Source organism: Vombatus ursinus, unplaced genomic scaffold (genome assembly GCF_900497805.2).
Source record: "Vombatus ursinus unplaced genomic scaffold, bare-nosed wombat genome assembly UNPS02014784.1, whole genome shotgun sequence".
Taxonomy (NCBI): Eukaryota; Metazoa; Chordata; class Mammalia; order Diprotodontia; family Vombatidae; genus Vombatus; species Vombatus ursinus.
In genome coordinates, this window is record NW_020954562.1 from 30,134,466 (window position 1) to 30,147,784 (window position 13,319).

The following is a 13,319-nucleotide window of genomic DNA, read 5'->3' on the forward strand; positions in this document are numbered from 1 at the left end:
CATTGTATTAGTAACAGACTGTGGTCCTTTCTGCATTTTGAGGCTGATTTAAGATGCTTCCTTTCCTTTAATTGGTATAGTGTATTGGCTTTGGTCAAGCCTTGACTGAAATAGGAAAATATGCATGGTTGGTGGTCTATAGCAATTAAAATAAATGTGATAAAATGCGGAACATTATCATAATAGTGGAAAATAGACATTCCCTCACCACCTCTATGATGTCTAAGGGTTTTGTGCAGCTGCATTGAAGGAAATATTTCCTGTGTCAATCTTACATAATTTGGTGGCCTACTTCACTTACAAAGGATGTCAATAGACAGAGCAGAGCAGACCTTCAGTTATTAAAGGAAAGCTTTCAAGAAGATGCCTATTAGTTCTATGGGAAGGTATCAATTTCTGTAAGACATTAGAAAATTCTATGGGCAGTGGACTTTGGCTACAATCTCTTTGCTTCAAGTTGAAAAAATAAAGCATTAATTCCAAAGAAGAGCCTAATCCAAACAAAATCTGGATAAAGACATTGAATTCAATGCAGCATTGGCCTTAAAGGCAGAAAGAAACAGAATTCTTTTGCCCCCCTTTTTTTGGTAAATGGCTGGTCCAAAGCCAAACTGATGATGTAGAGCCTCTTTTCATATTGCGAGTCTATCAGTGCTTAATTGTAGATGTCTCAAAGTTAACTCCATTTATTTATGGACAAGCATAGTGTAGAAAGAACAGGAATTGCTCATTGGGTTTCATTGGATTACACACATTGCAGTAACCATAGATGGTGGTTCTTTCTGCATTTTCTGGCTGAGTTAAGACTTTTCCTTTCCCTTAATTTGTACAATGCATTGACTTTGGTCAACCCTTGAATGAAATAGGAAAATATGCACAGTTGGTCTATAGCAATTGAAATTAATGTGATAATATACCAAGCATTATCATAATAGGGGAAAATAAAGACATGCCCTCACCACCTCCATGATGTCCAAGATTTCTCTGACCTTGCATTGAAGGAAACATTTCCTTTTTCCAATTTACATAATTTGGTAGCCTTCCTGTCTTACACTGGGTTTCAATGGGCAGACCTTAAATGATTAAAGGAAAGTTTTTAAGAAACACCTATTAGTGCCATTGGAAGGTATCAATTTCTGTAGCACTTGGGAATATTCTATGGGCAATTGACCTTGACTGCAAGCTCCTTGCTGCAGGTTGCATTAAGAAAGCATTGTTTTCAAAGAATAGCTTATTACAAAAAAAAATCTGGTTAAAACCATTGAATTCAATGTAGTATTCCCATTAAAAGAAGAAAGAATCATAATACTTTTGTCCCTTTTATTGGAAAATGGTTGATATAAAGCAAATTCTGCCAGACTTTGGTCTATTCTTTTGGAAAAGAACTTTTGCTTCAATCCCCTTTCCTTTGGTTTTCATGCAGAAAGCCTTCTTTCCAAGGAAAAACCCATTCCAAGTAGAATCAAGACCAAGTCATTGAATTAAATGGTGTCTTGCCATTGGATTGTCAATATTGTTAATGGTTGGATTTGATCAGGTCTTGAGAGAAAGGGAAAGCCAACTTTGGAGAGGGAAAATGTCTATTGGGACCAGAAGACACAAAATATAATGCAAGAGAAGAGAAAGGAGGAAGATGAAGATGTGTTATGAAAGAGGTCCAATATTTTGATGGAGTTACATTGAAAGAAACTTGCTGTGTGTAAAGCTTCAACAATATTGTACAAGACAGGTCTTCCATGGGAAGTCAATAGGCTGAGATTAAAAGACTAAGGAGAAGATTTCAATAAAAGCCTTATTGTATTTAGTAGAAAGTAACAAATTCTGCTGGACCTTGACCTATTCTATTAGAGAATTCTATGCCATTGCATAGAGAGAAGTAGACGGCCTTTGCATTATTTGTGGGGAAAGTAAAGGTATGAATCCCTATTGATTTTGCTGATGTTCCTCTACTATTTGTGTGGGTCTCTCAATGCTTATCTCTAATAGGCTCAGAGGAAACACTATTCCACTAAGAGGAAACAAAGAGTGGAAAGGATGGGGATTCCTTAGCACTTGCTTAAATTCCCTTGATTCAATGCTTTGCAATATGTAGAGACTGTGTATCTGTCTGCATTTGGTAGTAGACTTAAGGCAGTCCTCATTCCCAAAATCAGAAAAATGGATTGTTTTTTTTTCAAAATTCCTTGGCTTTGGTCAACCCTTGACTGAAATAGGAAAACAAGCATGGTTGGAAAAAAGTCTGTAGAAATTGAAATCAACACCATATAGTGCTCTTTAATATCACAGTGGAGGAAGGTAAAGAGATGCCTTCAGTACATGCACCATGTCCAAGAGTTCTGTGCTGTTGTGTTGAAGGAAACATTCCTGGTGTCAATCTTGGACAATTTGGTAGCCTATGTGTCTTCTACTGAATGTCAATGGGCAGACTTTCAATGATTAAAGGAAAAAAATTCAAGAAGACACCAATTAGTTCTGTGGAAAGGTATCAATTTCGGCAGCATCTTGGAATATTCTATGGGCAATGGACTTTGGCTGCAATCTTCTTGCTTTGGGTTGCATGAAGAAGGCATTCTTTCCAAGGAACAGCTTATTCCCCACCCCCCAAATCTGGTTAAAGCCATTGAATTCAATGCAGCATTGCTATTAAAGGAGAAAGAAGTAGAGTTTTTTTCACTTTTGTTGGGAAATGGCCTGTATTAAGGTAAATTGATGTTGATGAAAAGTCTCTTTTCATGTTGTGTGTCTATCTGTGCCTGTTTGTAGATGTCTGAAAGGTAAGGCCCTTCTTTTATGGACAACCTTAGTCTAGATAGAACAGGAATTGCTCAGGCCTTTTTCGGTTTCATTGGATTCTAGGCATTACTGTAGCCACGGACTGTGGTTCTTTCTCCATTTTGAGGCTAAGACTTTTCCTTTCCCTGCATTTGCAAAAAGCATTGGGTTTGGTCAATCCTTGACTGAAATAGGAAAACATGCAATGTTGGAATAAATCTGTAGGAATTGAAATAAAGTGATATATCACCCAGTAATATCAAAATGGAGGAAAATAAAGTCATGCCCTCAGCACCTGCACTGTGTCCAAGATTGAATGTTGCATAATTTGTTAGCCCATGTGTCTTACACTGGATGTCAAAGGGCAGAATTTCAATGATTAAAGGAAAGATTTCAAGAAGATGCCTATTGGTTCTATGGGAAGTTATCAATTATTGAGCACCTAAGAATAATCTATGGGCAATAGATTTTGGCTGCAAGCTCCTTGCATCTGGTTGCATGAAGAAGGCATTCTTTTCAAAGAACAGCATATTCCAAACACAATTTAGTTAATTCCATTGAATTCAATGCAGCATTGTCATTAAAGCAGAATAAAGCAGATTTTTTTTTTTTTTTTAGCAATTGGGGTTAAGTGACTTGCCCAGGGTCACACAGTAAGTGTTAAGTGTTTGGTCCGAGGTCGGATTTGAACTCAGGTCCTCCTGACTTCAGGGCAGGTACTCTATCCACTGCATCACCTAGCTGCCCCAAACATAATTCTTTTAACCTTTTTGTTGGGAAATGGCTGGTATAAAGCCAAATTGATGTTGATGAAGAGCCTCTTTTCATATTGTGCATCTATCAGTGCTTATTGGTCAATGTCTGAAAGGTAAGGCCATTTATTTATGGCTAGACAGAACAGGAATTGCTTAGGCCTCATTTGGTTTCATTGGATTCCAGGCATTGCCAAAGCCACAGATTATGGTTCTTTCTGTATTTTGAGGCTGAGTTATCACTTTTCCTTTCTCTTCATTTCAAAAATGCATTGGGTTTGGTCAACCACTGACTGAAATAGGAAAACACGCACTGTTAGAAAAAAACTCTGTAGGAATTGAAAGAAACACAATAAAATGCAGATCATTATCATAAAAGGGAAAATAAAGACATTCCTTCACTTCCTCCACAATGTCTCAGATTTCTGTGCTGTTGCATTGAGAGAAACACTGCCAGAGTCAATCTTGCACAATTTGGTAGCCTACATGACTTACACTGGATGTCAACCTTCAATGATTAAAGGAAAGATTTCAAGAAAACACCTATTAGTTAGGTGGGAAGGTATTAATTTCTGCAGCACCTTTGTTCTCTGGGCAATTAACTTGGTCGCAAGCTCTTTGCTTTGGGTTGCATGAAGAAGGCATTGTTTCCAAGAAACAGCTTATTCCAAAAAAATCTGGTTAAAATCATTGAATTCAATGCAGCATTCCCATTAAAGGGAGAAAGAAGGAGAGTTCCTTTGCACCTTTTGTTGGGAAACTGGCTGGTATAAAGTAAAATTGATGTTGATGAAGAGTTGCTTTTCATATTCAGTATCTATCAATACCTATTCGTAGATGTCTCAAAGGTAAGGCCATTCTTTTATGGACAACATTATTTTAGATAGAACAGCAATCACTCAAGCCTTGTTCAGTTTCACTGGATTCAAGGCATTGCTGTAGCTACAGACTGTGGTTCTTTCTCCATTTTGAGGCTGAGTAAGACTTTTCCTTTCCATGCTTTTGCAAAATGCCTTGGCTTTGGTCAACCCTTGACTGAAATGGGAAAACAATCACGTTTGGAAAAAAAGTCTATAGAGATTGAAATAAATGCAATATGGTCCCCAGTAATCTCACAATGGAGGAAGATAAAGACATGCCCTCAAGACCTACACCATGTCCAAGATTTCTGCGCCATTGCTTTGAAGGAAACAATCCCTGTGTCAGTGTTGCACAATTTAGTAGCCTATGTGTCTTACACTGGATGTCAATGGACAGACCTTTAATGATTAAAGGAAAGATGTCAAAAATATGTTTTTTAATGGGAATGTATCATTATCTGCAGCACCTTGGAAGATTCCATGGACAATGGACTTTGGCTGCAATGTCCTTGCCTCAGGTTGCATGAAGAAAGTATTGCTTCACAGGAACAGCTGATTATTTCAAACAAAATCTAGTTAAAGCCATTGAATTTAAAGCTGCATTGCCATTAAAGGGAGAAAGAAGCATAGAAATTTTGCCCCTTTTGGTGGGAAATGGCTGATATAAAGCCATGTTGATGTTGATGAAGTTCCTCTTTTCATATTGTGTGTCTATAAGTGCCTATTTGTAGATCTCTCAAAGGCAAGGCCATTCTTCTATGAACAACCTTAGTATAGAAATACAGGAATTGCTCAGGGTTTGTTTGGTTTGATTGGATTCTATGCATTGCACAAGGCATAGACTATCATTCTTTCTGCATTTTGAGGCTGAGTTAAGACTTCCTTTCCTTCAATTTGCAAAATGAATTGGGTTTTGTCAACCCTTGACTGAAATAATAAAATACACAGGGTTGGCAAAAAGTCTATAAGAATTGAAATATACATGATAAAATGCAGAACCCTATCACAATATAGGGAAAAATAAAGACATACCTTCACCTCCTCCACCATGTCCAAGATTAATGTGTCATCTATTGCAAAAAAACAAAACATTCCCCTTGTCAATGTTGCACAATTTAGTAGCCATTGTGTCTTACACTGGATGTCGATGGACAGACCTTTAATGCTTAAAAGAAAGATTCCAGAAGACATCTTTTAGTTCTATGGGAAGGTTCTAAGGGAAGAAATTCTGCAGCACCTTGCAGTATTCAGTTCCAGTGGACTTTGGCTGCAATGTCCTTGCATTAAGAAGGCATTCTTTCCAAGGAACAGTCTATTCCAAACATAATCTAGTGAAAGTCATTGAATTCAATGTAGTGTTCCCATTAAAGGGAGAAAGAAGAAAAGTTCTTTTGCCCTTTTTGTTGGGAAATGGCTGGTATAAAGCCGTTTTGATGTTGATAAAGTTCCTCTTCTCATACTGTGTGTCTCTAAGTGCCTATTTGTAGAGGTCTCAAAGGTAAGGTCTTTCTTGTTAATCTAGAAATACAGGACTTGCTCAGTCCTTGTTGGTTATGTTGCAGTCCATGCATTGCAGTATCCACAGGCTGTGGTTCTTTTCCATTTTGAGGCTGAGTATGAGTGCATTTGTGAAATGCATTGGCTTTGGTCACCCCTTGTCTGAAATAAGAATGCATGCACTGTTGGAAAAAACTCTATAGGAATTGAAATAAACATGATATAGTGCCCAGTATATTATGATGGGAGAAGATAAAGACATGACCTCAACACTTGAATCATGTCCAAGATTTATGTGATGTTGTGTTGAAGGAAACATTCCCTGTGTCAATCTTGTACAATTTGGTAGCTACATGTCTTACACTGGATGTCAATGGGCAGACTATCAATGATTAAAGGAAACATTTCAAGAAGATGCCTATTAGTTTTATGGGAAGGTATTAATTTCTGCAGCACCTTGGAAGATTCTATGGGCAATGGACTTTGGCTATAATATCCTTGCTTAGGGTTGAATGAATAAGGCATTCATTCCAAGAAACAGCCTATTCCAAACAAAATCTACTTAAAGCCATTGAATTCAAAGATGCTTTGCCATTAAAGAGAGAAAGAAGCAGAGAACTTTTGCCTGTTTTCTTGGCAAATGGCTGGTATAAAGTCATATTGATGTTGATGAAAAGCCTCTTTTCATGTTGTGTGTCAATCAGTGCCTATTTGTAGATGTCTTAAATGTAAGCCCTTTGTCCTATGGACAACCTTTGTCTACAAATACAGGAATTGCTCAGGCCTTGTTCAGATTCATTGGATTCCATGCATTGCAGTAGCCATAGATGGTGGTTCTTTCTCCATTTTGAGACTGAGTAAGAGTTTTCCTTTGCCTGAATTTGCAAAAAGCATTGACTTTGGTCATCCCTTGACTGAAACAGAAAAACATGCATGGTTGGAAAAAACTCTATTGAACTTGAAATAAACTTGATACAGTGCCCAGTAATATCACAACAGAGTAAGATAAAGATATTCCCTCAGCACCTGCATCATGTCCAAGTTTTATGTGACATTGTGCTGAAGGAAACATTCTCTGTGTCAATCTTGCACAATTTGGTAGCCTACATGTCTTAACACTGGATATCAATGAATAGACCTTCAATGATTAAAGGAAAGATTTCAAGAAGATGACTATTAGTTCTATGAGAAGGTATGAACTTTTGTATCACCTTGGAATATTCTGTGGGCAATGGACTTTGGCTGCATTCTCCTTGCATAAAAAAGACATTCTTTCCAAGGAACAGTCTATTCCAAACAATGAAAACCACTGAATTCAATGCAGCATTCCCATTAAAGGGAGAAAGAAGAAGAGTTCTTTTGCCCCTGTTGTTGAGAAATGGCTGGTATGAAGCTATATTGATGTTGATGAAGTTCCTCTTTTCATATTGTATATCTATAAGTGCCTATTTGCAGAGGTCTCAAAGGTAAGGCCATTCTCATTTGGATAACCTTAGTGTAGAAATACAGGAATTGCTCGGGCCTTGCTGGTTACATTGGATTCCATTCATTGCAATAGTCACAGACTGTTGTTCTTTCTGTATTTCGCAGCTCAGTTAAGACTTTTCCTTTTCCTGAATTTGCAAAATGCTTTGCTTTTGGTCAACTCTTGACTGAAATAGGAAAACACTCATGGTTAGCAAAAAGTTTATAGAAATTGAAACAAATGCAATAAAATGCAAAGCATTATCACAGTAGAGGAAAATAAAGACATGACCTCACCACCTCCACTATGTCTGAGATTTCTGTGCCATGCATTGAAAAAACATTCCCTTTGTCAATCTTGCACAGTTTAGTAGCCTATGTGTATTACTCTAGATATCAATTGACAGACTGATAATTATAGGGAAGATTTCAACAAGATGCTTATTATTTCCATGGGAATGTATCAATTTCTGCAGCATCTTGGAATATTCTATGGACAATGGACTTTGGTTGCAATCCTCTTGCTTCAGGTTGCATGAAGAAGGCATGCTTTCCAAGGAACAGCCTATTACAAACAAAATCTATTTAAAGGTATTGAATTAAATGCAGCATTGCCATTATAGGGAGAAAGAAACCAAGTTCTTTTGCTCCTTTTGTTGGGAAATGGCTTGTATAAAGCCATATTGATGTTGATGAAGTACCTCTTTTCATATTATGTTTCTATCAGTGCCTATTTGTAGATTTCTTAAAGGTAAGGCCATTCTCCTGCAGACAACCTTAGTCTAGAAATTGCTCAGGCCTTGTTGGTTACATTGGATTCCATGCATTGCAGTATCCACAGACTGTGGTTCTTTCTGCATTTTGATCCTAAGTTAAGACTGTTCCTTTCCCTGAATTTACAGAATGCATTGGCTTTGATCAACCCTTGACTGAAATAGGAAAACACGCATGGTTTGAAAAAAAAGTCTATAAGAATTGAAATAAACATGATACCTTGTTCAGTGATATTACAATGGATGAAGATCTTTTCCAAGGAACAGCTTATTCTAAACAAAATCTAGTTAAAGCCTTTGAATTCAATGTTGCATTGCCATTAAAAGGAGAATGAAGCAGAGGAGTTTTGCCCCTTTTGTTGGGAAATGACTGGTATAAAGACATATTGATGTTGATGAAGAGCCTCTTTTCAATTTGTGTAGATGTCTTAAAGGTAAAGCCATTTGCATATGGACAATCTCAGTCTAGCAAGAACAGCACTTGCTCAGGCCTTGTTCAATTTCATTGGATTCCATGCATTGCAGTAGCCACAGAGTGTGGTTCTTTTTGCATTTTGATCCTAAGTTAAGACTGTTCCTTTCCCTGAATTTGCAAAATACATTGGCTTTGATCAACCCTTGAGTGAAATAGGAAAACACACATGGTTTGATAAAAAGTCTATAGGAATTGAAATAAATGTAACACCTTGCTCAGTGATATTACAATGGATGAAGATAAAGACATGCCCTCAACACCTGCACCCTGTCCAAGTTTTCTGTGCCATTGTGTTGAAGGAAACATTCCCTGTGTCAATCTTGCATAATTTAGTAGCCTAAGTATTTTCCACTGGATGTCAATAGGCACCCCTTCAATAATTAAAAAAAGGTTTCATAAAGATGTGTATTAGTTCTTTGGGAAGATATCTATTTATTCAGTACCTTGAAATATTCCTTGGGAAAGGGACTTCAGCTGCAATCTCCTTGCTTCAGGTTGCATGAAGAAGAAATTCTTTCCAAGGGACGGCCTATTCCAAACAAAATCTAGTAAAAGCCATTGAATTCAATGCTACATTGCCATTAAAGGGAGAAAGAAGCAGAAGACTTTTGTCCCTTTTGTTGGGATATGGCTGTTATAAAGCCATATTGTTGTTGGGAACATGCCTCTTATCATACTGTGTGTCTATCAGTGCCTATTTGTAGATGTCTCAAAGGTATAACCATTCTTTTATGGATATCCTTATTCTAGAAAGAACAGTAATTGCTCAGGCCTTATTCAGATTCATTGGATTCCATGCATTGCAGTAGCCACAGACTGTGGTTCTTTCTCCATTTTGAGTCTGAATTAAGACTTTTCTTTCCCTGAATTTGCAAAATGCATTTCATTTGGTCAACCCTTGACTGAAATAAGAAAACACACATGGTTGAAAAAAATCTATAGGAAGAGAAATAAACATGATAAATTGCCCTGTAATATCACAATGGAGGAAAATGAAGACATGCCCTCAGCAACTGTAATATGTCCAGGATTTCTGTTCCATTGGGTTGAAGAAAACTTTCCCTGTGTCAATTTTGCACATTTTAGTAGCCTATGTGTCTTACACTGGATGTCAATGGGCGGACCTTGAATGATTAAAGGAAAGATTTCAAGAAGACACCTATTAGTTCTATGAGAAGGTATCAATTTCTACAGTATCTTGGAATATTCTATGGGCAATGGACTTTGGCTGCAACATCCTTGCTTCAGGTTGCATGAAGAAGGCATTCTTTCTAAGTAACAGTATGTTCTAAACAAAATCTATTTAAAGTCATTGAATTCAATGCAGCATTGCCATTAAAGGGAGAAGGAAGTAGAGGACTTTTGTCCCTTTTGTTGGGAAATGACTGGCATAAAGCCATATTGATGTTGATGAAGAGCCTCTTTTCATTTTGTGTATCTCTTCCAAGAAATTTTTTTGGACTCGTGAGTATTTTACATTTTTTTTTTTGAAGTAGAAGGAGTTGTTTTGATGTCACTTTCTTCTGAGTTTGAACTCACGTCTTCTGTAGCTATCAATGTTTTGGTTCTTTCTCTGTTGCTTGCTCTTTTTTTTGTTTTAGTAGCTAATTTCTTGGCTATCAATTTTATGTTAGAGTTAGGCTCTAGTCCTGAGGTATGGAAGATAATGTCTCAAAGTTCAGATTTTTCATGCTGTTATTTTCTGAGTTCTATCTAGGGGACTGATCTCAGGTACTCCTTTATACCCCTGAGCCACAATTAGGGCTCTCAGCAATGTTGCCACCATAAATGCTCTTACTCCCTGTGGTCCCTTCTATGCCTGCAAGCTTCAGCTTACCCTTCTGCCCTAAAACCAAATCAGGGAGTCTGCTTTCTTGCGAGTGCTCACAGAGAGCAGGGCCACTGTTGCCCCTTCTCCCTCCTCCTCACTTATAGCCATAGCTTGGGACCACATTTTGTCAACCCCATGTCCATTGCCCTTGGAGGACCCTGCAATCTTCCCCTGATCATTTGTCTGACCCCCCACACTGTCCATGGGGTAAAAATGCATGAAGTTGAGACTGGTTCCTTACACAGCTATCCCCAGGGCTTATTTGTTGATTCAGTAGTATCTAGAGGAATCTGAACTTTAATCAGGGCAAACAACCACCCAGTAGGTTAGGTCTTTCCTAATATTCTCCCAAGTTATTTTAGGCTGTACAACTGCTTTACAGTAACTTTTAATTATCTCTGTCACTTAAAGTTCATGTTGAGGCATTATTTTAAATTATTGGTGGGGGAATTTGGGAGAGCCAGGTAATTTTCTGCCTTATTCTGCCATCTTCCCAGAATCCTCTGAGGCAGATATATTTTTAAATGCTTTATTAAGCACTGAAGGAAGTGAAGTCAAAAGAAGACAAACAAACAAACTTACAGAATATAAATCTATCAAGTTACAGAATACAGAAATGTAATCTGAAAAAAAATACCTAATTTAGCCTCACAGACTGGCACAATGTCTTGCTTATATCTGCTATCATTTATGCCCATCTTTGCCACATTCTCTGCTATACTTATGCCCTCAAAGTCCAATGCTGCACATATTTTATTCAATTGCTGATTGACCAGACTTCTATCTCCTCATGATATTCAAAACATGACCTTTTCTTTGAGACCTACTATATTTCTGTGAGATTGTTTCCAACTTCGTTTGGTCTACTACTTTGGCTAGCCTCTACCCACTCTGGAGAGTTATAACTCAAGTCCATCTCCTCCTCTTCAATAAAAAAGTAACATCCACATATAATTTCCATCAACTGTGAGAAATGGAGCATCTTAGCAAGCTCAAGGGTCATGTCTAAGGCAATAATGATAAAATTAAAGGAAAAAAATCAAAACAAATGAGAAAAATCTTTATCTTTCATAATATGTCTGTTTTTGTATGTTTTAAATTATATAACAATTTGTAATCTAAATTATTAGACCAGTAATCCTGGCTTTATGGTGTTACTCATTGATGGTATTTATATACTTAATGGTTAATCTGTGACATTTATTTTTTTGTTTGGTCTTGTTTTTGTTCTCTTATGGGAGGCAATGGGGGTTTATGATTCACCCATAGTCACGCAGCCAGTGAGAGTTATGTGTCTGAGGCCAGATTTGAATGCAGGTCCTCCTGACTCCAAGCCTGGTGCTCTATCCACTGAGCCACCTAGCTGCCCCCATCTGTGACATTTAACTGAAATATTTACATGTAAATTGAACTTGTTGATATAGTTATTATAATTCCTTTTAAAATAAACATGATTTATTGGTTGACATTTTTCTATATTATTATATATTGCATTCCATTTCCTTTGAGTTCTTCTAAAACTGAAGTATATCTGTACTAGATTGTACACGCTCATTTGTCATAGGCTCTGAACCCCACTTTGGGATTGCCCTAAACCAGGGGTGGGGAAACCTGCAGCCTCGAGGCCACATGTGGCCCTCTAGGTCCTCAGGTGAAACTCTTTGACTGAATGCAAATTTCACAAGGATTCAGTCAAAGGGCCACAGTTGAGGACCTAGAGAGCCACATGTGGCCTCAAGGGTGCAGGTTCCCCACCCCTGACTTAAACAGACCTTTTATCCTGCCTGGTCATTAATTTGATGTTGATAAAATATGTTTAAATAAATGCATTTAAATCTAATAATTTTTATTATTCTATGATTCATAAATTAGCAAAGTACTGTATTTAGAAAAGACCTCTTTAAAAAAAATAAGCATTTACCTTGACAAATACATATTTTTGGTTCAGTAAGAATGAAAAAGAAAAAAAAAAGAAATAATGTTAATTTAGAGGAGGACTTTGTGATTTTTCCAGCTTCATTTCAGGGATAATCAACAGCCTGCATTTGTGAAGAAATGTCAATATTTGGAGGCCTCTTTAAAGAAGGGGGATATAGTCTCCCAAGTTCATCTTTTTCTTTTAATAGTCTTCAACATCACCAGCACAGATGGCAAGCAAAGCTTTCTTGTAATGTCCTGAAGCAAAATCCTGAAATGCAAAGCATAATGTTTATGGGAGAAAAATGTGGCAATATTCCAAAAAGCATTATTCCTTTATTTTTCAAAGGTAAGGCCAGGAAAGTTTGAAGTATTCTGCAGTTCTCTACAAAAATCTTAAATAATGTAAAGTAGCCACAGTGGAAATTACCATGAAGATAAAGTGAAGTCACAAATGTATTGCTTTTGTAAGAACTTGGATGAAGTGATAAATCTCGAAGTAAATGACAAATTAGAGCACAAAACCATCTTCTCTCCCTCTCCAAGCCCACAGCTCTCTGTGTTACAATGATTGCAATACTTGGGCCAGAAAAGTAGTTCTGAATGCAACTAAAATCCCTCCATTCCCCAATATTGGTTCATAAATACAATTATGAAAATTCCACAGTAAAAAGCTGTTATAAGAATATTCTCTCTCTTGAATGAATGCCGTCACAGCTGACTATTTCTCTAGATGCACAGAATATAGCATGTTAACTGTATGTAAGTATTAAGGCACACTAATAGGTTGCTGGATTACAGTGAGTGACTCAGAACTGGTTTCATTCACCAAGGAAATATTCCAGGATACTTATTTCTTAACAGGAAAGTCAACATAATAACTGATATTCAGTTCAATTTAATAAACATTTATTAAGTGCCTACCAGGCTAATTTCTGGGCTTACCAAGACAAAGTAAAACTGTACTTCAAGAAGTTT

The 13,319-nt window shown here is 37.2% G+C and overlaps 1 protein-coding gene across 1 annotated transcript in view; it reads right to left on the bottom strand.

The window, feature by feature from the left end:
* Nucleotides 1–12,543: 12,543 nt before the first annotated feature.
* Nucleotides 12,544–13,319, bottom strand: part of ANXA10 (annexin A10) — an 84,835-nt gene continuing 84,059 nt past the window's right edge. The window contains exon 12 of the mRNA XM_027867012.1: nt 12,544–12,612. Within this exon, the coding sequence (XP_027722813.1) occupies nt 12,544–12,612 (69 nt within the window). The remainder of the gene's footprint in view (nt 12,613–13,319) is intronic.